This window comes from Lycorma delicatula, chromosome 1, assembly GCF_047948215.1.
Source record: "Lycorma delicatula isolate Av1 chromosome 1, ASM4794821v1, whole genome shotgun sequence".
In the NCBI taxonomy this organism is placed as follows: domain Eukaryota; kingdom Metazoa; phylum Arthropoda; class Insecta; order Hemiptera; family Fulgoridae; genus Lycorma; species Lycorma delicatula.
In genome coordinates this window covers 296,211,784-296,237,687 of record NC_134455.1, presented here as the reverse complement: position 1 = coordinate 296,237,687, position 25,904 = coordinate 296,211,784, and the positions used below count along the sequence as shown (strand labels likewise).

The following is a 25,904-nucleotide window of genomic DNA, read 5'->3' as shown; positions in this document are numbered from 1 at the left end:
AATGATGTTTATAAACAATACAACCAATAAAGTAAATAAAATAAAAAAATAAATCATTCTGGCTTTAGAGTACTCAATGAATTTATTATCAAACACATACTAACAAAGAGAAAAAAGTCAGAGTTATTATAAGGTAAACATATAAGGAGCTAATTTGATACATGCCATCAAATTAGCAACATTAAATAAATCTGTAAATTAAAATAAAAAGTGAAATAAAGAGATAGAGAAAGAAAAATAAAATAACCCCTTACCCTCTCTGTCAGATTTCAGATAAAGTTGTCCATCTGGACTGAGATCAGGCCGGGATAAAGAAATAAAAGTTGCTGTTGAAAATAATAAATAAATTAAATAAAAAATCTTTAAAGAATATAATATCTAAAAAAAGAAAAGAAAATAATAAATACATACAGAATATGTAAAATAAAACAGGCCGGGATAAAGAAATAAAAGTTGCTGTTGAAAATAATAAATAAATTAAATAAAAAATCTTTAAAGAATATAATATCTAAAAAAAGAAAAGAAAATAATAAATACATACAGAATATGTAAAATAAAACACTCAATGAAAATTAGTTATTTTTAATATAATTTTAATTTCTGAAAAAAAAATGTTTGTGATTTAATATCATGGTAAGGAAAAACGTAACACTGGAATTAAGTTACACGCAACTGGACATCACAAGATATTACCAATAACTGAACCCAAATTAAAATTGGTAATATCAATAAATCACTTAAGCCAAAATTCATAAAAAATTTTTCTTTTTGTAATTATTACCTTAGACATTCTACATATATTTTAACAAGGAAGATGAAATGATAGGTGAAAAAATGCCAGAAACTAAACCTGAGAAACCACCTACACTAGCTTCTAGATGAAAACTACTACTCTGGCTATTTCATTCAGTTATATGTTGATACAGTTCTGAGTAAGGTAAGGTTTAAAAAAATAATAAAAGTAAGGTTATAAAGTGATTTTTAACAACATGTTTAATAATAAGAGAAAATATCTATTATAAATATTAAATGATGTTTGATTACATACGTTAACAAAAATTTTGTTAAATGTTTGATTTTAACTGGTATAAAAACCAATCAAAATCAAATTTCTTCCTGAATCTAAATATGAGCTCAAAATTTATCTGGCAGCATGAACAGCTTAGTAAAAACCTGCATTGCTTTGACTGAGCGCTATTTTTCAGATGAAATATAACTTACATTACAGTTTGTCTGTTTTATCACCACAGTATACAAACAAACTTTTAAGTGTACATGTTTTTATAATAAAAAAAAATAATACATGTTTTTATTTTTTTTTGAATTTACATTTGCACTTTTCTCTACAAAATATTATAAATTTAATACAGATAGTGAAAAAGTTTTCATTATTTATGTATCCTGATGGATTCATAATAATGGAAACTACTCTCACTTAATAGGAATAACATCAGGTTTCATATACCAGAAAACTAAATTACCAAATGTTTAATTGCATATTACTAAAAACCAAACCATCTACAAAAATTCAGCTGACAAATTTCAGATTAGCACAACAAAAATTCTATAAGAAATACTCTTTAACACAAAAAACAAAATTTTATCAACACATGTTTCTTGTAGAATAAAAAAGTTAAATTTACTTTATTTTTTTGGATTCATATAACAACAATGATGTCTGATTATATAAAGTAAGCAACGTAAAACTGAACCCATAATGAAACTGTTACTGAACACTATTTATGAAAGATTCTCACAACTAGCGCGACTACTGAATGTATATGTTACTACTGATTGTTGCTGCCGTTTATCAGGTGGTTACATGTAAGTGTAGTATACATATTGTTGCAGTACAGTATTATGAGTGCAGGTGTGTTTGTGTAAAATGCTTTATTCAATCCAGGAGAGGATAGCTATAGTTAAGGCCTATATTCGTTTTGGATTGTTTGAAAAATCATGTCAAGTATTCGTAAAAAATTTCTGAATGCCTGTATCCCAGCGAAGAGTAGTGTACACGATTTAGTTAAAAAATGGCGAAACATAAAAATGGTGAAACAGGTTCGGTTTCAAATGTAAAACAAAATAGGCAACCTTCTGTTAGGAATCCACAGGCCACTGCCGATACTGAAAGGAGAATTACTGACAGTCTAACTATCCAGTCCACTACACAAGTTCTCTCAACAATCTGATATAAAATACACATCTTGTTGCAAAATTTTTCATGGATAAAAATTGAAACCATACTGCGTCACAACTATACAACTGAAGGAGGCAGACAAACCGAAACGACTTGATTATTGCAACTGGCTTCTCGAAAACACTGTTGGTGGACAGATAAACCCCATGTCGTACTCATGTGTCAGACAAGGCATGATTTCATTAATTTGATCATGTTAATTCACAGAACATGAAGGTGAATATTCAACGAGAAATCAACGCAATTGACAATGTATTGTATCAGACAACTCTCAATATGATCAATCGAGCACAAAAGTGCAGCGATGCCCAGGGTGGTCATTTTGAACATCTTTTGTAACAAAAAGATAAATAAATGTAACACTTAAATTACGTTTTATGTTTTTCTTATTTAATTTATCCGTATCATTCATAAAATTTCATTTTAACAAAACCTACCGATTCTGCAGTGGTAACGATATGGGTTCGGTTTTATGTTGCTCACCCTGTGCAATTTCAAGTATTTGTATACGCATTTCAAGTATAATATTGGTATAATTGTAGTCACTGATCTGGGCTTATTTAAATTATAAAACACAATGATTAAATAAATAAAATGGTACTACACTGATTTTGCACACACAGTTCTTTTACTAACTAAATTCGTTCCAGCTATGTTTTTTTTACAGTACATATTATTGGTCAGAATGCTAAAAAAAAAGTCCACTTTCAATTACCTGATGATACAAATGTACAAAAAAAAAATGGCTGTGATTGCAAGATACAAGTATGTAAAACCAGTGTAGAATTATTCACTTAATTAATTAGCATTTTATAATAAACTTAATAACTAAGATAACAACTTTAATCTGATGATGGGGTTACAACCTTAGAATATATGTAATGCAATGAAGTTGCAAGGAGATTAAAAAAAAGGTAAATTTTACCTTTATATTATAAAACTCAAAATGCAACTCTGTATCAAAATCACAAAAATATTAATTAATTCAATACATGCACTATATGCAATGCAGTAGCAATGAGAATTGTGTCTTTCCAGCATTACAGGTATCTCCACTATGAAATAATAAGATAAACATTTTGCATTCATAAGCAACAAACTAAAACAAAAAATTTCAGGAATTCCAACCTGAAATTTGAAACAATTTTACTAACACAGTTTATTAAAGCAAATTTGTATTGATTTTATTTTTAACTATAAAATCACAAATACATTTTTTTTTCATAAAATTAAATAAAAATAAAGAAATGCAAAAAAAGAATAACCATTAACCCTAACTATAAAAAAAATTATTACAAGAAAACAAAACAATGAATTTTATATATTAAATTTTAAGTGAAAAATGGGATTTAGATGTCAATTTATAATTTATAAGATGTTATTAATAATATTTAAAGATCTTTGCAGATGGATTTAACAAATATTACTTTAAAATAATAAATTTATTATTTTTAACAGTATTATTCAATTCAGCAACAAGTTACATACAAACATGCATAAGGGAAATACTGTAAATACACAACTTCAAGATAACTCTCAATTAAATATAAAAAATATATATATAAATAACAGTGACATGCATTTTAGATAGTAAATTTTTACATATTCTAATTAACAAAGACAAATATCATTTAATGAAATTATTTATCAGTCAGAATTTTACAAAAGTAAATTATCAAAATTTAAAAACAAATAATAATAATGCATCATTGGTACTCTTTAAATCCATAATTAAAGCACATCCTAAGCCAATTTTCAGGCTTATTCACAATTTTTCATCAGCCTTAAGGAAGTATTGTATACAATTGAGGGAAGTATATAAATTTAATTATACACATAATACACACTACTCTCTGACTAATGTATCAATCATAATATATTGTAGTGTATGAATTTCTACGAACCGGCCATCCTGTCTCATAACTTTAGACCTAGTATACCTAATTGGTGCACTTAAAAGAGGAGCAAAAATTGGTATATTATATTATTACATTTATATATATTTACATTTATTATATATTACATCCTCCGTTAACATAATATCCTTACTCACATTCTATCATTATCAGGGGTGCTATTTTAAGGATTCTTTGAGATGTTGACAGTGTAATGGAACTATTAAATGTCACTCTCAAAGACCATTATGATAAACAAAACTGAGAGGTCCATCAGACATTATCAATGAACTCCCAGATGAAGTAAACTACAGTTTTAAAAAATACATACAACAACAAATAACAAAATATATATTTCTATTAAAAAAAATAATAACGATTTTACAACTTGCTATTTAATTATCTTAAAAGTAAATAATTGGTGGTAATGGAAGGGAATTTCACTTTCAATGACAAACAATAAATACAAATTATGCTACAAGTACAAATCTCTCAGGAAACAAAATTAATTATAGTAAATTTAAATTCATATTCATACAAAAATAAATAATAAAATAACACATAAGTATACAAATATATATTAAAAAAGAAATACACAAAGATCAATTTTAACAGAGCATATATATATATATATATATATATATGTGTGTGTGTGTGTGTGTGTGTGTGTGTGTGTGTGTGTGTGTGTGTGTAACTGAGTTATAAAAGGTCTTTTTCAAAAATTTAAAAAACAAAAGTACGAATAAGCATAAAAAAAAATATATTAAAATAATATTTATTTAATAAAATAACATTAGAAGAAAAATATTATTTTAAAAAATGATCCTGACAAAAAAAATATTAATAAAGTAAAAATCCTAATTTCCACATTATCAGCTTGTTAAATAAGTTTATTACAAAAAAATTTATAAAAAAAGAGAAAAAATTTCTAAATGAAAAATATCATCAAATAGTAACCTTGTATGATGAATTCCATGTTCAGAGAAACTAAAAATAGCAAGTTGATGTACTTTATAACAATAAAATATGTATATGAAAAGCAATCTCTCCAATACACAATAAGTAAAGTAACAAATACATAAATAATTAAGGAAACAGAATGAATTTAATAGAAGCTACTCATCTTTAAAAAATCTGATCACTTATACTTTAATAAATAATATTAAATCATTATGAATTAATTTTTAATAAGAGCATAATGAAATTAACAAAGTTCTGAGTGTAAAAAGATACTTATTTAAATATTATGAATAAAGAGAAATAAATGTTCAATTTACATAATCTGAAAAAATTTATTAACTCTATAAAATATCATTTTCATCATGTGAGTAGGCTCCAGTGATTCTAACAGAGTGTAGCACCCCATATTAACACACTTAAATGGAAATTTGAGTAATATCTGGTGAAGCTGAAGAGCAGAATGGAGTAAGTAGTTATTTGAGCTCAGTTCAGTAAAAATCTTTTTGATAGCCACACAAGAGAAATAATATTTACTTTAAGAATTTTATTTAAAGTATTTTCTGAACATCTTTATGAGAACATTATTATTAGGACGATAAAAATCGCCTATCACTTGAAGTAAAGTAACTGACTTAAATAAAATACTCCTAAACTGGATTTGTAGCAATACATATAAAATAAATTTTATCTTAAACTACTGACCATTTCATTCAGTACATTATTATGGCAGTACATCCTCAGAAAGTGGGCAATATTACAAAAAATTGATTCAATTTTCTCCACATAGAAAATTCCCTTGAAATAATTATCATTCTAAAATTATTTAGTTTACTTTTATAATTGCAGAGTAGGAGAAATGAAAAAAGCAACATTAAGTATTTATTGAAATAAATGGTAAAACAAAGAACACTTAAAAAAGATTTACTTAAAATCTAAAACTAGATGATGACCATTTGAATTGTTAAACAATCATTATAAGTAAATACTGAGTGTTAATATATACTATTTTAGTCTATATATAATTTTGATATTTCAGTTTTAAACATTAAATCTTCAGTAGCTGTCCATGACCATTTTTACACAAAAGTTTATAAATGACACTATTATTTTAGAGTAAGTTATAAAATTACATAATTATTAATTATATAATAATTATAATTATATATATATTTATAAATTATAGGATTATGATTACATTTTAAAACTGTGATTTACAAAGGCCAAGCTACTGACTCCATAGTTTTTTTTTAAAACTAACCCATTCCCAAAGAAATTTCACACGACCAATTAATATCTTCTTGAACGTTATGTCACCTTTTTTTATAAATCACAGAACCACATAACTATCAAAATTACGATGATAATTTGTTATTTAACATAAATAATGTGTTTATAATTAACAAATATTTGATATTGAGTAATCAAGATAAAAATACAAAAACATGATAATGAACAACATATGAAACAAAATCTAAATAATAGACTCAAACAAATATGAACTGAAAAAAGCTTGATGGAAACATCTGTAAAATCAAAATTATTAATCGGTACATAAACTAAAAGAATTATGAAAAAATAGTTACCTTACAGTGCATAAATCTCAAAAATACATTTTTGAAAGTACATGGTACGCAATGAACAAAATAATAATACAGTGAGAACTATAAAAAAAGTGTCACTAATTCTTACAATACAACAAATTTTTTAGATAAATAAATATTCACCTCCATTAAGAACCTTTCCACCCTGCAGCTGAATGGCAACACCAAATCCACCTAATTTAACAGGAGCAGAATTCTCCTTGTTTGCAAGAAGTACACAATGTGGTTTAATATCGCGATGAATTATGTCATTATCATGACAGTACCTTAATGCCTCAAGGATCTGCCGCATGTAATGGCTGTAACAAAACAAAAACACATTATAAAAAAAAATTAACATTACCAAAAAGAATTCATAAATCAGAATATTCAAGCATATACTTTTACGTTATTAAAATTCATTTAAAACACAGAAATTACTGGGCCAATGTAAAAGTTTCTTTACACCTGAATTTAATGCACTATAAATATAGTTTCATATATAAAATTTAAATTGCATAATGTAGTAAACAACACTCATAAAACAGTGTTTAACATGTTATGTACTTATTTATACATTGTATAAATATATTTTTATTATATAATATAGAAACACTCATAAATGCAGTCTTTAATATACTGAAAAATGCAATCAAATAGCAGATATCAAAGAATGGTGAATGGAATGAAATAAAATTCATAATAGAATTATTAAATATTTGAAGTCTATTCAAATAACTGCTTTAGTTTAATTTTATCTTAATGGTACGAGGGTTATTTTTTTTTCAAGGTTCGATTGGTCGCGAAATAAAAACCCAAGCAAAAATTGGATGAACCTTTGTGCATTGGAAGCTTTAGAATGGAATTACTTAAACAGTTTCTCCAATAGGAGGCTATATTTTTGATGTAAGAGTTTGTTGTCTTCAAAAAGCTAGTTAAGCAAATATCTAGTTACTAGCATAATAGGTGAGCATCAATGAAGTACTAACACTAAACCGTGGTTTCTAAAAGCAGTCAGCACTCCTTTCAAAAGTATTGAGGAAGAAAACTGATTAAAAACAGATATGTCTAGAAAAAAAAACTTTAAGCTCAGCATCTTCAAGAGCAAACAAGTTGAAATATTTATCAAAGAATTATTATCAGACTATAAAAAAATTATTTGAAGAGCGTGAAAACATTGCAATTGCAAAATATATATTTTAATGTTACTTACACACATTTTATCAGTTTTATTGAATCCTGGTGTTTTACAGCTGGTTGCAAATTAATCTAAGTGAAATTATTTATATTTTATTTTCATTTCATACATATAAGTATGTGTATTCATGGTCAAAGCAATAGTTAAATGTTAATTATTATTTAAATACTGGAGAAATAAATGTCTCTTAGTCTGTTTCATTCATTAGATAGAAATAAATTAACTATAATAGATGATAACCCATCAGTTGGGCAATAAGTCAACATTATTGCCCTTCACCTGTTCTTTGGTGCAGTAAATAAGTACAATTAATGACAGTTAATTTTAACTGGTTTTTGAACCCCTATTATATCAATCTGATCAGGTAATATGATTGGGTGAAATATGATCATACTTTTAATTACTTTTACAGCAAACAGTTGGGGATTTACATTCTACCATCTGAATAACAAATGATAAAAACAAAAGGAACAAGTTTAACATAGATAAGAAGACACTAAAGAAGATGTTACAAGGTTTACACCCTCGAAATAACTCACACACAGGTTAAAAAACCCCATCCAACTATAAAATACAAATTAGTTAGACATATATAAGATATATTAATTAAAACTGTTAATAGTTCCTTTGATAAAAGTTCCTTCATTTAGTACATCCTTCATCTCCATATTCATCCAGTTCTGATATTTTCTTCCATTGATTCTTGCCAACCCCAACAAAGCAAAAAAAAGAAGAAAACCAAAACAATCTACCTGTGTTCTAATACTGTCTAACAATCTATGCCTGAATTAATACTGGAATTAAACAGAACATACTTAAGGGAGTAACAATAAACTAACAGTTTATTAACAATAAGGGAGTAACAATAAAAAATTTAGTTGATGATGACGGATCACCATCATCACAAAAAAAATTTAGATTTAACAAGTTTGAAGAGAATATTTGCCGATATTATTACATTTAAATGTCCTAAAACCAACTGTTTAAAGTAAATGGTTACTTTACCAAGCATAAATGCAGAGTGGCATTTTGAGGTGTGTGTTGATGTACGAGGTGCGACAATAAAGTAATGAGACTGATTTTTCTTTGCCAGATGTAGCAACCCTGCAGCTTGCGTAGGCACACCATCTTTGACCTTGGTCTATAAGCTACTTCTAGTCCAAGCAGCACATTGATGCAACTGCTCAGTCGTGAGTTGTGCTGTAATAAGTGAACACATGTTTGTGTCTCTCGTCACAGAAATGAAACCGCAAAATATTGCGCAACGGTATGCCATTTCTTTTTGCGTTAAATTGGGTGAAAACGCCACGACAACTTATGGTAAGCTTCAGAAGGCTTTTGGAGAGGAGGTTATGTCAAGAGCTCAAGTTTTTCGGTGGCATAAAATTTTTAGTGAAGGCAGAACGAATGTTGAAGATGAAGACCGCAATAGACGACCATCAACCTCACGACAGATGTCAACTTGACCAGGGTGCGTGAAATCGTACGATCTGATCGAAGATTATCCGTGAAAATGATTGCAGAAGAACTCAACATCAATCGAGAAACGGTTCGTCTAATATTAACTGAAGATCTTGGTATGAGAAAGATTTGTGCAAAAATGGTCCCCAAAAATCTCACACAACAACAGCGAGAAACACGGAAAAATGTGGCAACCGATCTGTTAGAGCAAACGGAAATCAATCCAGATTTGTTGAGCCGTGTTATCACTAGTGATGAAGGTTGGTTTTTTCAATACGATCCAGAGACAAAACGCCAAAGTTCACAATGGTGCTCAAAGGGATCACCCAGACCAAAAAAAGCTCGCATGTCAAAGTCAAAAGTGAAATGCATGCTTGTGTGGTTCTTCGATTCCAAGGGAATTGTTCATAAAGAGTGGGTGCCTCCTGGACAAACAGTTAACCAATATTTCTACAAAGAAACTTAGAAAGACTTCGTAAACGAGTTCTTCGTGTCCGTGCCAACATTGCTGATAATTGGATTCTGCATCACGATAATGCGCCATCCCATACTGCTCTGTCAGTACAGCAATTTTTAACCTCAAAACAAATTTCAGTACTACCACAGCCACCTTATTCACCAGATATTGCTCCGTGCGACTTTTTTCTATTTCCTAGAGTCAAAATGGCGGTCAAGGGAAACCATTTTCAAACAACACAAGATGTCCAAAAAGCTGTGACAAGGGTCTTGGAGGATATTACAGAAGATGAGTTCCAGAAATGTTACCATCAATGGCAGAAGCGCTGGAATAAGTGTGTGCAATCAGAGGGGAACTACTTTGAAGGAGACAACACTAAACATGACTAAAACTGTAAGCAAAATTTTTTTTCACATCAGTCTCATTACTTTATTGTCGCACCTTGTATATTAAAAGAAACGTTAGCACAACTGATCAGTGCATGAAGCACCCAATTAACTACCTAGAACTTTTTTTAATAATTGAATCTTTGCTTTTCTCTTTGAATAAGAACATATATATATTTTTTTAATTAAAAAAAAAAAACAGACCAATATCTTAATTGTTTATTTTTAATTTATCCAGTTCTTAAAAATTTTTAAATTTTCATGATTAAGTAGTGTTGTAAATAATGATTTTTATATGAAAAATATCTCTTTTTTTAAATATTATCTTCAGAAAAGAAACTTCTTCATTAATTAAAAACCTTAAAATTTTTTATTATCAGTTTTATCAGCTGGACTGGAACATCACAGCCATTCACTGTTGGTAAGTGACTCCAAACCCTGACACAACTAAAAAATGCCTTAATTCAAGTTGATAGGAAATTTCAAAGTTTTTTTTTTACTTTAATATTATCACTGTTTTATATAACGTTTAAATGAAAGCCTGTTATTTCTATTTGTAGCTATTTTCATGTTAGCCCATTATCTTGATTCGTATCTGTTTTACTGTTTTTACAGTATTACAGTATACTCTTCTTGTTTCAAATAAACATATAAATTTACATTATTAAAATTTAGACTATGTTTTCACTTTACATACTTTAAGGAGGCTACTCTTTAAGCAAAATTTATCTTTTGTAATTACACCTTATGATAAAACTACAACATATTTACATCAGTAATAATTATTAAAATACCTAATTTTACAAAGATTTTTAAGTCTGTTTATAACAACTCTACAAATGAAAATTCATATTGTACAATGGTACTGGGCTTTCGCCATATTTCATGTAATACTGGAAACTTTAGAATGGAATTACTTAAACAGTTTCTCCAATAGGAATCATGAGACTATATAACAAACCTTCTTTTTTTAAATTACATGCTTGGAAGATTTTAATAGAAAATAAAATTTGAATAACTTTCCTTGGAACATTTATTCTTCACTTAAAACAAGGGTTCCACTTCTATTCGGCAAAACTACTTTTTTCGACTTAAGTTAATTTTTACCTGTTTGTAAATAATTTCAAACAAATAAATTTTTAAAAAAGTTTTCTTCCTCATCTTGCAGGAACCTTCTCTGTGATTTAGCCCTTGATTGTGTATTTAAAAATAAATTCATTCAAAGAGGAGGTGGAGGAAAATAAATAAAAAATTAAAATAATCTTCATATGAAACATTTTTTTTTTTTTAATTTTAATAAGAACTAGATTTTATTTTTGTGTAGCAGATACGAATTATCATATTTGGAAAAAACAAAGTAGTTCAACATGTAAAAATTAAAGTGTATTAATAGGACTCAAAGATATAAATCATAGTCAAAAAGCAAAAAAGATCATTAGTTTAATATACATATTATTTTACACATACCTTGCAACTGCTTCACTATATACAAATCCCGCTGTTGCTCTTCTAACAATCTCAAAGCAGATGTCTGAACCATCCATACTAGAAAAACAAAGGACAAAGACCATTTATCAGTATATGTAATATAATAAATCAGTGATTAAATTCTGTGTATACTGTACATGAGTAGATGGCATATATGTGGCATAAGTCTATATAAATGGAGTATTTGGTAAACTCCATATATACATGTTAAGTGTCATAATCATGATGGCTGTAGGCTGTCTTATTATGATCTGTAGGTCAACCTGAGTCACAAGTCACTCTCAAGACTGACATGCCAATTCAAAGAATAAGAAAAGCTATGCCACGCTGACCAAGGAAAGGTTTCCTGTTACCTTCTTTACTGAGACAAATATGTAGCTGCAAATCATCATGAAAAAACCCACTGAAATGCAAATAATATTCAGCTCTACTAGTGACACCTTCAACGTGTTTACCTAGTAAATGTGGTGAAAAAAAAAGAAAAAAAAAGAATAATGTGCCAATATTCCTCAAAAATAACACATTGGTTACGAAAAATTAGGTAAAGCACACTTTATCTCAAACAAAAGTATAAAATTCAGTTTTCAATAAATTTTACTTATAGTTTATTTTACATAATAGTCAAATATCTAGCATAGCATAAAATAAAGTTCTATGGTTCTATAGTTAAAGCTAAATTGTGTTTATGGTTCCAATAACACTTTTGTGGTTTGGAACAATAAACACAATTTTAGTTTTGGTTGGAAAAAAGAATTCAACTGTTACTTGAGTGAACAAAAAAATTTTTGATTAAAAAACATTTAACAAGAATTTTTTTAAATGTTAGAAAAATTACAAGTTAATTTTTTTTTTTAATTTTCCTGGTAGGTAAATAAATATGTAGGTGGCATTAAGCATTTTGTATCTTTATTACTAATTGGTATAATGAATGCTCTGCATCAATTAAGTAACTGATCTACACTTTATATAATTCCCATAAACACACGAACCTACTTTGAACTCTTTTGTTTAACATTTATAGCTCATTTTGTATGACAACCAAACACTAAAACAGATTCTAACATTTCTATTGTAAAGGTGGCATTCATTTGTACAAGTGATACCTTTATTCTGTTCTTTAAAAAATATAGATGTATAAAGAACACATTCCCAACTTAACTCTACCTAATTAAAATAAAGATACGAAATAAGATAGTAGAAAATATAGACTGGAAACAAATTAAGTAAAAACACTAATTACTGAGTTGGAATAATTTTAAAAATTACATACTTCTGAATAAAAGAAGGAAATAAAGGATAAGTGATTTTTTTGGAATAATTATATACAGTCAGTAATAAATAGTTTACAGAAAAATACTCTGACATGGTTCAAAATTGAATTGTACTAATACATTACTCGTATTTATGACTATAAAAAAAGATTTACTGAAGTAATCCCTGACTAAATGTGAACAGACAGTCTTTTACATAAATTATGAATATTTTTAAATAAAAGAAATTGTAACCTATATAAGGAATGATAAATTTGCACCCATCATAATTCCTTGGTGCAGTTTTTTTTCTAATAAAATATTGAATAAATTTCATAATACATAATATCTGAGCATGAACATGTTGAGTTTAAAATTCTGAAAACCGAAAATACTACTCCACATCATACATAATTTTTATATGTTTGACATCAAGAGCAGACATTAGCTACATAAAATGTGTAAGCAGCCAGCTGATTATTATTGCAAACAGTGCTCAAAAATAAATTTGAGCTTGATGTATCTCCTGGCTTAATAAAAAAAAAAAAAAAAAAAAAAATGAAGCATTAGTAATTCAGAATAATTGGACAGTGAACATGTCTGGATTTTCAAATACGAAAACTAAACTACTACCTAAAGCACTCCTGCCCATGATAGGGTGTTTTGTAAATTAGAGTATAAAACCTACTCTATTTGATAACAGTACCTTTCATATAAGTTAGCTCTCACAAACATCTCAACTGACATGTAACACAAGACAATTCTCAAAGCATAACTGCATGAGCAAAATACAATTCTGGATATTTATAAGAATAATATAAGTATAAGAAGATACTTACACATAATGTCATAAATACTAAGTGGAAAGTTTCCAATTTTCTCTTAGTAGTTATTAATTTAGTTGTTAAAAATTTTACTTTTTCATTAGGCTATCCAGGTTTTATATGGTCTGGTTATTTGACATCCAAATTATCAATAATCTCTTACATAAGAAAGAGTCATTTTTAATAAAAAATTAGTATTTAATTTTCATCAAATAATTTTATTACTAACAATTAAATTTTCTTTTCTTACACAGCAACACACTGTAACAAGTGAACTGTCAATCTAATCAAAAATTCATACTTGGTAGAAGTAATAACCACATTTAAATTCATAACTGGATCAATTTTTAATAAAATTCATTTTTATTTTTAATAAATTTAAGAATTAAAATAGTTTGGATCTTTCTCTCTCTCTCTCTTTTATATATATATATATATATATATATATATATATATATATACAGAGACATAACTCTCACTCTCTCTTGCAAATACATACAGAGAGAGAAAAGGTGTATGTATGTGTACGTGGTGAGGGAGGACACATGCACACATAAATACACCTTAGCTTAATTTATGGTTTGAAATAAATCAATATTATTGACAAAAAATCAGAATTGTACTGTTATTTAAATTTAATAAGAGATTGAAGGTGTTAGAGCAAAAAATAATTGGTGAGCCTTTAAAAAATGTTGTAGCAAGTTCAGATGCCAAAACATCTATACTTTCAGATTTGATGAAATCAAAACATAAACTACTTTTTTTTAATTAATGATGAACATTTTCAGCTCTCTATTTTTATAGTCTCCACTGATTAATTTCTTACAGACTTGTGCTCTTCATAACAGATTACTTTCTTAAAAAAAATTAATTAAAATTTTCAATTACAGAAATCCCTACAAAAGTATTCAGTGACTAAAAAAGTAAAACCAGTAATTTGAAAATGTGAAAATTAATTTTAATAAACTTATAATCAGCTGCTAGGGTCCAATTTTTTTAAACTATTTATTAATATAAAAATTAATCCTTTATTCAACAATATATTGCTATCAATCGAAATCTAAACAAAAAACAATGGAATTGGCAGACTAATGCAATAAAATGCACAAATAAATAAAGCACTTTCAAACAATTTTGCAAGAACCAAATTATTAGTTGTTTTTTTATTGGAAAAACTAGCAAATATTGTACTTATGAGATGATGGTGTCCCAAAAAATAAATGAAAATAAAAAAGAGATAATTTAAATGGAATAAGCAGACCCAGTTCTACCCACAGGCACTTCAGCGCTTTAAACTTATTTTGCATTCATCACATAGGAAACAAGTCCCTGCATTGGCACAAGCCCCCTAGAAATATCAAGCATGCATACGCTTTAAAGTTCCAGTATCCTCAAAATGGAGAATCTAACAGAATCAGATATATCTTCATAACCAATAATGCAAAAGAAGTGATCAGGGCTAAAGAAGAAAGGTGGGTGATGAGAAGGAGAATCTACTCATCAGGGTAGTTTACGAACTTGATCAGGATCATATGCATAATATTACTGCAATAATGAATACTAATTACTATACTGAAAAATAATAATTAGCACATTAATTTACAGAACTGCTCCAGTAATACAATACATTGGTGCATTTTTCAAATTTAACATAAAAATTTCTGTATATTTATGTGTTTGTGTGTATTTACTTATTTTTATAGTTGTGAAATCTTTAAGTTCATATGATATATTTAATATAAAACTCATATGAACTAATTTAATGTAACTCATTTTGAATTTATTTTCCAAAACTCTCACCCAAAAATGTGTCAGGCAATAAGATTCCAGTTAAATGAAGTTCTACTGGATTTAGGTTTTTTAAATACATTTGACAAATAGTAAATGCATTTACACACTTTGATAGAACAGGGTGAGTTAGGATTCTAGAATTCAAATTATATACACAATAAAAGATTTCAACCATACATTTACATAAATACACACTTATTGAAGAATTATAGATCAGTAAAAAAAATATATCTATTGCAGACTATAACAACAAGCAAACAATAACAAAAGTAGATAAGATAATGGTTTTACATGTTCTGATAAGAATAATAACAACACATTAAAAAAAGACACTTAGCAAAAAGATAAATGACTAACAAATAAATTCTCAACTAAATATGTACAAGTTATTTAATACAATAAACAGATTCTAATAAATATCTTTATTTAATACAGTTTTTTTTACTATTTTTATCCAGAATAAATATAATGCCTAAGTTAATACTCACTATTCGAAGACCATATAAAGCATTCCTTCGGAACTGTAAGTTTCCAGCAGTTCCACAATGTGTGGATGTTTCAGCATATGACATATTGTTGCTTCTCTTTTTAAATCTGAAATTAAAGAAAAAACAAATTTAACATATTACATTAATTAAAATATATTCAAAATCAAAATATATAAGTGAAAATTTACATTAAAATTCCCATTTTCTCACTGAACCCTAATTCAATTCTTAACTGAATGCAAATGTAATCTATTCATGGAACTGACTGTACAGCTCTGTAAACTAAAGAAAAAATCTTATACGCATACTTCTGCAAATACGATTTATACGATAATATCACTTGTTCACGTAGAGACAATCTGGGGTGTTATAATTTCCGAAAAGGTTAATTTACCTCATTAATTTTTTCACAGATTACGATATAAATGGATACAAAAATAAAAATGAGAATTTAAATTAAGTAAATCCATTTAAGATATAAATGGATATAAAGATATAAACGAGAATTTAAACTAAGTAAATACATTTATATTACAAAAATCTAAAATAAAACACTGATTCTTCACTCCAAACTCACCGCCATTTTTTAGCAGTTATTACAATATAAAAATATAACTTCCACAGAAATTTATGTGTTGGAATTCAGAAAAAATGCAGTAATAACTTGAAAGAAGTGGCCCAGCAAAACAATTATCAAAGGAAGTGATTTTTTGTAATCATACCTCAGCAAAATTAGCCACTGGTTTAAAATTCAATAAAAATGAATGAAGCACAGTTTGAAAGCAAACTAATTGTAAAAGTTGTATTAAGTAAAAGGCAATAACAGTTCAAGAAAGACTTCTCCATTCACTTCATTCAATAAATTTTTAAACCTTTTTTATAATGATCTCCTACAATTAATTACTTTTTTATTACTAAATTTATTTATATTTTAAAAGTTTAATACATTATTTTTTGTTCTACATTTATTGTAATTTTCTTAAAAAACCAGCAGCCATTTTTCAAAATTTTCTGTACATTTAACTTTTTTTTTTATTTAGTACAGTTGTCTACCTTAGCTAATATAAAAATTATGATAATCTTAGAAGAAAATATATGTATTTTAATAATAATTTCTTGTACTTTGCATATTTTTTTTTTAATCCAACTAGGACAGTGATTTATTGGTTTGTACAATTTAATTCCAGGATGACTGGTTTAACTTACACACATTGTGTGCAAAAAACAAAAGGATATCTAAATAATTTCATATGAGATACTATAAATATAACATCTGACCCACATGGGATTATTTTAAAACTGAAAACCAATATTGTTTGGAACTCATAAACATTTAAACAGCATGAAAAAAGTTATTAAATATAAATAAATTGTTAGGAAATATTTATTAAATATACTTAAAAAACATACTATATTTTGAATTCTATTAATATAAATCATCTAATACAGAATATTGAGATAAGATATATATATATATATATCTTACCCTAACTTTTCATTAAAGTACTTTTGCAGGATCCCATGTTCTCAGTCATGATTGAATTATTTGTTTAATTAAACTGCATATTAAAAAGATATTAAACATTTTTAAATTAAAAAATACTAAAATAAACCTGTTTTAAATATTTGTTAGTAAATATTTTTTTTTAGTATTATTAAAATAGCTTTTTAATATTTTAAAATAAAAAGGTTTATTTTAGTATTTTTAGATTTTAACATTTTTAAAAATAATTCAATCATGACTGAGGACACGAGATCCTGCAAAAGTACTTTCATAAAGAGTTAGGGTGAGATGTATCTTATCTCAATATTCTGTACAAGGTGGTTTAATCAATAGAATTTAAATGTAATTTTATATATACATATATAAATAACTGTTATTGTATAGTTAATGAGCTTTGAGAATTTTGAGTTTGGTTTAGCAAAACTGAATTTACCCAACACACGAAGGAATGGTTACATTTATAGTTACAATGAAACTCTTCATGGCAAACTGGTAGCGACTTTATTATTCATCTAGAATTTTCTAAGTTCGAATCGCAGTCAGGCTTGACATTTTTCAGTTGCTACAAAATTCATTTCATTTCATAACATATTCAAAGAAAAAAGGATAGGATAGCTGCAATTAGGCATAGACTTGTAGTTGTCAGAGACTTGAATAAATAATAAAATGCTAAGATTAAAATTTTTTTCTTTTTCTTTACAATGAGGAGAGACTGTTGCTTGTTCTGTCTTCATTGTAATGGTCATTTTAGGTGCTTTTCAACATTTTTTCTACCAACAGTTTGAAAGACAGAATCTGTCTGGACACCGTTCATTCTTCTTTCTAAACACGTACTACAACTAGCATGCATTTCATTCATGAAATATATTTTAAATTCAGCCCTTATATTTCACAATTTATAGCTGGATCAACAATACATAGGTGATATCCTTCACCCGTTTCAAGAATTCCTTCTTAACAGGTTTTGTCTGCCCTTTCTTCTTTTATCTCAGTCCAAATTTAAATTCTATACATTAATAATGGTGTCTATCACTCTATAAAATTTTATTGCTGTGTCTTTCCAGGTACAGCAGCACATCAACTGTTGTCTACTTAATCTATTCCTTTGTGTTGTCATAGTTATTTCATAACCCAAAAAATACTTTATAACTTATTTCATAACCTAAATAACTGAAATAAAAATCTTCTTAAATAATTACTTTCAATTACAGTTTTGAGAAATTTCATGTTAAATGATGTAATTGTTTTTTTCGTAATGGATTTCTTACAGTTTTCAGGAAACAGATTCTATTCATAATATTTATCTTTAATGTTTTTCTCAATTTCGTGAATAATTTTTTTAGTCACAAAAAATATTATGAATTTAACTGAGAATCAGCATGATCAGACTTTAAATTAAAATACTCTTTCCAATATCTAACAATGTCATCGATATGCAGAATGAAGCGCAGCGCATGACTAACCACACCCTTGTCTTTTACCCTCCATAATTTATATAGGTTCTGTTCTATTTATACTTAAAACTATTATTATCTGTGATTTATAATGAACAGACATTGCAGTACCTTTACAATATGCATAGAATAACCTCTCCTTATAAAGTATGCACAGTAAGTGTATCTAAGAGACTCAATCAAACACCTTTTCACAATTCATGAAACATACATGTGTTTTAGCTTGAATTCATTTTTCTTTTCAATAACTTATGACTTAAAAATTTATACTTTCTTAAATAAATTTATTAGTCTCACATCTCAATCCTGTTAGTAATACAAAGTACATGCTGACTTGAAAAAAATATTCGAAAAGAAAAAAAATTTTACATTTCTAGAATATCATTTAGTGTTGTGAATCTATTAAGTCCATTCCCTGTATAAAAACTATAAAATACAAGTATAAACTATAAAAACACAAAAATATTTGTGAAATACTGCTCCACTTAACAGGAGAATTAAGTGAGATAATACTTTCAGAAAATAAGTACATTTTATTATGTCTCGGAAACAGAACAACCTTAAAAAATAATGTATGAATTAGAGTAGAGAGTTAATCTATAGTGAATAATCTCTGACACAGTTGATTTTAAGAAAAATACCTCTTAGCAATATGCCATTCAAAATTTTAATATTTCAGGAGAATCTTTTGTTGCATAGATTAGTAAACTGATTGGCATGCATATGTAAATACACCATAAACAAGAGCTCCATTGTATATTTCTTTAAATGCTAATTTTTACAGCAAGATAAGTGGGCCATGTAATATTAAAAAGGAAAGCATTAAAAGTACAAAATGCATAAGTAGGATATGAATTATTTTTAAAAAATAACTGAAAAATTGCATAAGTAATTAATTAATACAACATTTTTGTAATAAAGTGTATGAGTATTATTTGTAAGTGGGAATCATGCTACCCACTGTTGTATACACACCTTTTTTATTATTATGTCACAAATATGAAGCAAAAGTTATGATAAACTATCAATTCAACTAGGAATGAAAATGCTATGTACTCATAAAATTCTAAACTTTTATTTCATATAAAAAATGACAAAAAAAGTTAATTCACATTCCTAATTTTTCTTCTGATTTTCATGGTGAAACATTACCGTGGAATCTTAATAGTTTAGATATCAGATAAATTCTACAGTAACACTGGATATACAAAAAAGAATACTGAGCTTTTGATTTACTATAATATCTCTTGAGTGAGGTGCACAGTATTGTTTTAAGGCCAGAATCAAACAGTAAAAAAGACAGTTTAAGTTGCATGCGTGGTCTATGACCACGCACATATCTTTCAGTTTGATAGTGTCACTAGTAAATATGGCAACTACTGAACAGAAAAGTTTCTATGTTTTACAGTTTGCTAAAAGTGAATCTGTCCATTCAACTGTTACAGTTCAATAAGTGATCTGCAGAAAGTTTAACTGTGATTCTTCAAATGACAATAGCATTCATCGATGGCATTATCAGTTTGAAATGAGATATCTATGTAAAGGGAAGAGTATGGAATGACCAAGGGTATCCTAGATGTTGAACATTAAGGTCTTTCCTGCGAAGTCCTAAAAAATCTGTTAGGAAGGTTAACAGCAATGCTGGTGATGACAGTGTGGAATATTTTAAGGAACATATGCATACAGGCTATTTACAACTGTTACAAGCTTTGAAGACTACACTATGTGCATGCTGACTTCATGATAAAAATTTTTCAGTTTAAAGATGACAACTTTCTCAATCACATTATGTTTATGATAAGCCAAAATTTCACTTAGTGGAAGAATTAATACATGTAATCTCTGTATCTGGTAGTCTGAAAATCCTACTAACTCTTACAATACAAAAGGGGCTCCTCAAAATTAAATATTTTATTTGCAATATCCTGAGAGTAAGTTTATTGACTGTTCAAATCCAAGTAAGTTTATTGACCAAGTAAGTTTTTTGCAGACATAAACATGACAGGAATTGATCATTTGGATATCCTACATACACAGCTCTTTTCTAGACTGCAAGGTGGACCAAAGTATTTTACTTGGCAACATGATGGTACACCACATTATTGGCATAACTTTGTACCAGGTCAGTTGAATTATATTTTTCCCAGCTGCTGGATCAGTTGGCATGGACCTGATGACAGAGTTTATTTGCAGTGGCTTCCAAGTTACCTGATCTGATCACATTTGATTTTTGCCTTTAGGGTTTTATAAATGATTTTGTGTACGTATCTTCGTTATCTACTGATCTAATTGATTTGAGGCACACATGACTGAAGCAGCTGTCGCTTCAAAAATTCCAGATATGCTGAATAAAGTTGGGATAAACTGTCGTATTGGTTAGATATGTGCCATGTGACGAAAGGTGCTCACATTGTACACTTGTAAGGAAAAACTGTAATTTTATTTATGATTCATTACTATAAAGTTAAGATGTATTAAACAGCTTGAAAACCCGCTATGATTTTTTTGTACACCATGTACTTCAAATTTATGTTATAAATAAGTTTGTAGTTAGATCACACAAAGAAAATTGTAATAGCAGAGTATAGACTCTAAGATAATTAATTTATACATTATTATGCTTAAACCGAACAAGCCATGTGAAATGTTAACAGACAATTAACAACATGTAAATTTATTGACAAAAAAAGATTCAATATTTTGCAAATAATCCCACATCTTACAAATCACTTCTGAAGCACATCAGCATTCAAGAATTAAGATGACAATCTGGTGTGTCAAGATATCACAGAATACTGTATAAATAAACAGTCATTATGTTAATTTACAACTAATAAAATTTTAATTTACAAAGAAAACAACTGCAGTAATCATATCTATCTGTCAATACTTATAACTTAACAGTTGAAGAGTAAGTAAATATAATTATATTATAATAATAAAAGCAAGATGTTTTAATAATAATCATAAAGAAACATTAATTAAGAATGATATCAGTCATATATGTAATAAAATTGGAGACTAACCTAATCTTGGACGCACATTTTTACGAATTAAAGAAAATTTATATATATGAAAATAAGCATAAATGCGTATGCTAAAAAAGAAAAATGACTCTACTTTATTATAATAATGTTATATATTTATGTCGTATTTAACAGATCACTATTTTACGTTTGCTTCTGCTCATTTTGTTACTTCTGACAAATAAAGGAAAAAACAGAAACAGAAAGTTAACTAAATGGATTTAAAAAATATATTTAATTATATTCTTAAAAAAAAATTAAAAAACAGCAAGAAAAAAACCATGTAAAAAATGTTTGTTAAACTTTTAAATTAAATTAAATTGTTAAATTTTTTTAATAGAAACTTTTTTCTCAGAAAAAATGTAAATAAAAAAAAGCATACCTGAAAACATATATTATAATGAATTTTCATAAATATATTAAATTACCTGATGTGCTAAGGCCAGGACTAGAAGTAAACTTGCCGACATCAACTATCTTCACTGCAAACTGTTGTCCTGTCTGCCTGTGGATACATCTTCTGACTAAGCTAAATGGACCCCTGCACAAATAAAAATGCCAAGAGTTAGAATATTTTGTTTTATAATCACACTTTTTTTCCATTTTAAATTTGAAAACCACACATATTTACTAATGCTCCTCCTTTGACCCACCAGGTTGGTCTAGTGGGTGAACTTATCATCACAAATCAGCTGATTTTGAAGTTGAGAGTTCTAAGGTTCAAATCCTAGTGAAGGCAGTTACATTACAGATTTGAATACTAGATCGTGGATATCGGTGTTCTTTGGTGATTGGGCTTCAACTAACCATACATCTTAGGAATGGTCGACCTGAGAGTATACAAGACTACACTTCATTTTCATTCATACATATCATCCTCATTAATCCTCTGAAGTAATAATATCTTATGGCAGTTTCAAAGGCTAAACAGAAAAAGAATGATGCTCCTCCTCACAAGTACGCGCAGACACCAAAACATATTCATAAAATTACATGAAATAATTTCAGGGTTACTAGAAACTGATAATTCATTAAAAATGTCAGTAACAAAAATTTATCATTTATGGTATTTTCTTCCAATTGAGGAAAATAGAAATTTAAAAAAATTTTACTCAGCATTTATTTATTACTTAGCTGTTACATATGAGATATACTTTATAATGTGTAAAAATTTCAATAATGTAATTGTGAGAAGTTACAAAACTAAATTAAACACATTCTGAAGTCAGTTTAAAATTTCTGTACAGGCTGATCCCTTTATTTTATTAAATAAACATAAACTAAATACTGGGTTTTGATTAATTTATTTTCAATTGTAGACACGGAGCCATAAGCTTACAGTAATCTATATTAGTTGGATATAAGTTGGATTAGCACTTTGCCGTGAAGTTTGAAAGCTTTCAAACTTCAAATTTGCTCCATAACAACAGGAAAAATCTACTGCAGTCATTTTTTTAATCCTGTATCACTTTTCTAGCAAATCATAAAATTTCATTTCATTGATTTTTTTAAATTTTTGAACCAACAGTTTACCAGTTATCGTCCAACTAACCACCAAGCTTTCCCAAGTGATATCTATTGCAATCAGGAATATATATATCTATCTCTACTCAACATATCTGATAGCTTTTCATAATCACTCTGTATCTAGGAAGGGAGAATTAAGTTTTAAAATGTGTTGAAACTCCTGCTAGGTGACTGATGAAACTCTGAAAATAAGCCAGAAATATATTTGCCAAATCACAATATTTATCATGCAAAACCTATTTATTTGGATCAAAGTCTCAACTACAAATGTAATATATATTTAATTCCTTTTTATTTTATTTGTATCTTAAATTTATATTGCAACAAGACCGGTATAACAAACCTCGGTAACAGATTCCTGCCAATTAAGAAAAAAGTAGTAGAAAATATAATAATGGGAGGAATCCAGAAAGGGGCTAAAAGAAACTCTTTTACTAATGGTAACAAGTCCATTTAACAACCGTCCTTTGTAAAGCTGCCACTGACACACCTAAACAGATGTTGTCCCACGAGAAGAGTTACTGGACCGGGGTAAGAATTTCATGGGAATATTTGAGGGCAGACAATCATTCTCACGCTTTGAGTTGGGTCTGGTCAGGCAGGTAAGAAGGATAGGAGTATAAATACTCCAGGGAAGACCAGTTGAAATTAGTTCTGTAGAAGGTCAGTCTGCGAGATGTGAGTCTGCAATAGAGGAGAGTTCTGCGATAGAGAAGTTATTATGTGAGTTTTAAAAGAAAGTATTCCACAAGGTCATTGAAGGAGCGAATTTCTAGTGAATTAATTTTGACAAACTTAAGGTGATGCCACAAGTTATTCCAATACATGAAAATAAGAAGTGGTTCAGTGAATTAGACTATAAGTGAAAGAGGTAATGTACTAAATTTCACTCATAAATTGTTAGGATAGTTTTATTTGTGAACAAGAAGGGTATTTGCAGTAAAATAATTTTATATTTATATTATCTATTGTACTATTTTCAACTGTCAATCTCTAATTATCCTGATCGAGCCGCGATCACGCGACAATATGGTTAAACTTTATTCGAATGGGGGCAGAGGGGGACGATGCTGAGCGGCAAAGGGTGAGGATGATGAGGGAGAAGATAGATGGTGTTACGACGGTGTAGGAAGATAGGCGGGTCCACGTCTTTATTAAGAATGTGGATGCCTTAACCCCAGAAGAGTTCATGAGGATCTTCGTCGCGTTACCTCGTGTTGACTCTGTTATGACTGATGTTCTTTCGATGGGAACATCCCACGGGACCACTCAGGTAGTGACGCTAGCTTTGCCACCAGCCTGGCGGATAGACTGCTATACGACGGCCGGGTGCGGATTGGATGGGTGGCCCGCAGAGTAATGCGCCGGTCGCTGAAACAGCGGTGCTTCCGTTGTTGGGATACGGGGCACCGGGGAAAGCTGTGTAGTGGTCCTGACAGGATCGGCCAATGTTTTAACTGCGAGGAAGTTGGCCCTGTCAAAATGAATTGCCAGAAGGAAGCCCGCTGCACTTCCTGCAAAACCTCTGGCCACGCTTTGGGGGGGCCAAGGTTGCAGAAATGTACACCGGAAGTGAGTTGTACTCACTGTGGAGCATAGAATTATGGTGGCCTCGGCTCGGGATAGTCTTGTGTAGGAAGGATGGGACGCTTCGGCGTCCTATCATCGATGAGTGGACGGGGACTCCTGGCGGAGCCATGGGAGGGGTAAATAAGACCGTAGTCACGGTGGGGAATCCTTCGGGGGTTCTCCATTAGAAGCAAAGCGGGGGGAATGTAAGACTGTAGTCCCGGTGGGGGATCCCTTCGGGACCCCCTCATTTGACGCATGGCGACTAAAGACCGCGTTCCGGCTACCTGGGTGGGACCTTGAGTTTTGCCGAGGTAGTATGGGCGATAGCACTCCCCGGAGCTGTATTTATGCTTAATTGCGGGATCGGTTCTGAGGGGCGGGGAAAAACAATTCAGTGAAATAATAAACATAACTAAGAATTTACTTTTCTTCAATTTATCAAGGATTAGATCTGAAATCCTATTTGAACCTGAAAATCTATTTCTTACATGGTAATTTACTTGGTTCTCTTTGTATATATATATATATATATATATATATATATATATATCCAAAAGCTCACCAGCGTTACCCACGTTAAGTGTATTTCCCAACTCTCCCTATATCGATCTATTTTCGCCAAAACAAAGAGTTAATTTTTTTTATTTTTTGCGGATTACACAACTTGGTTAATGTTCATTGATTAGGGTTAAAAAATAATAACAATGAAAAACTTTTACATTCTGCTATAGACAGAATAACACACTAAAAATGTAAACATACTAATAACCAAACATATATATATATCACTTTCTGATGAGTACAAAAAAAAAATAGGATTATATGCAATACATCTAGGCAACCCTT

At 28.8% G+C, this 25,904-nt stretch overlaps 1 protein-coding gene across 1 annotated transcript in view; it reads right to left on the bottom strand.

Annotated features, from left to right (window-relative positions):
* LOC142317855 (peripheral plasma membrane protein CASK-like) overlaps nt 1–25,904 on the bottom strand; it is a 391,942-nt gene that overhangs the window by 174,311 nt on the left and 191,727 nt on the right. The window contains exons 2-6 of the mRNA XM_075354404.1: nt 22,388–22,500; nt 15,976–16,081; nt 11,602–11,679; nt 6,777–6,952; nt 255–326 (exon numbers count right to left, since the gene is read on the bottom strand). Coding sequence (XP_075210519.1) covers nt 255–326; nt 6,777–6,952; nt 11,602–11,679; nt 15,976–16,081; nt 22,388–22,500 — 545 coding nt within the window. The remainder of the gene's footprint in view (nt 1–254; nt 327–6,776; nt 6,953–11,601; nt 11,680–15,975; nt 16,082–22,387; nt 22,501–25,904) is intronic.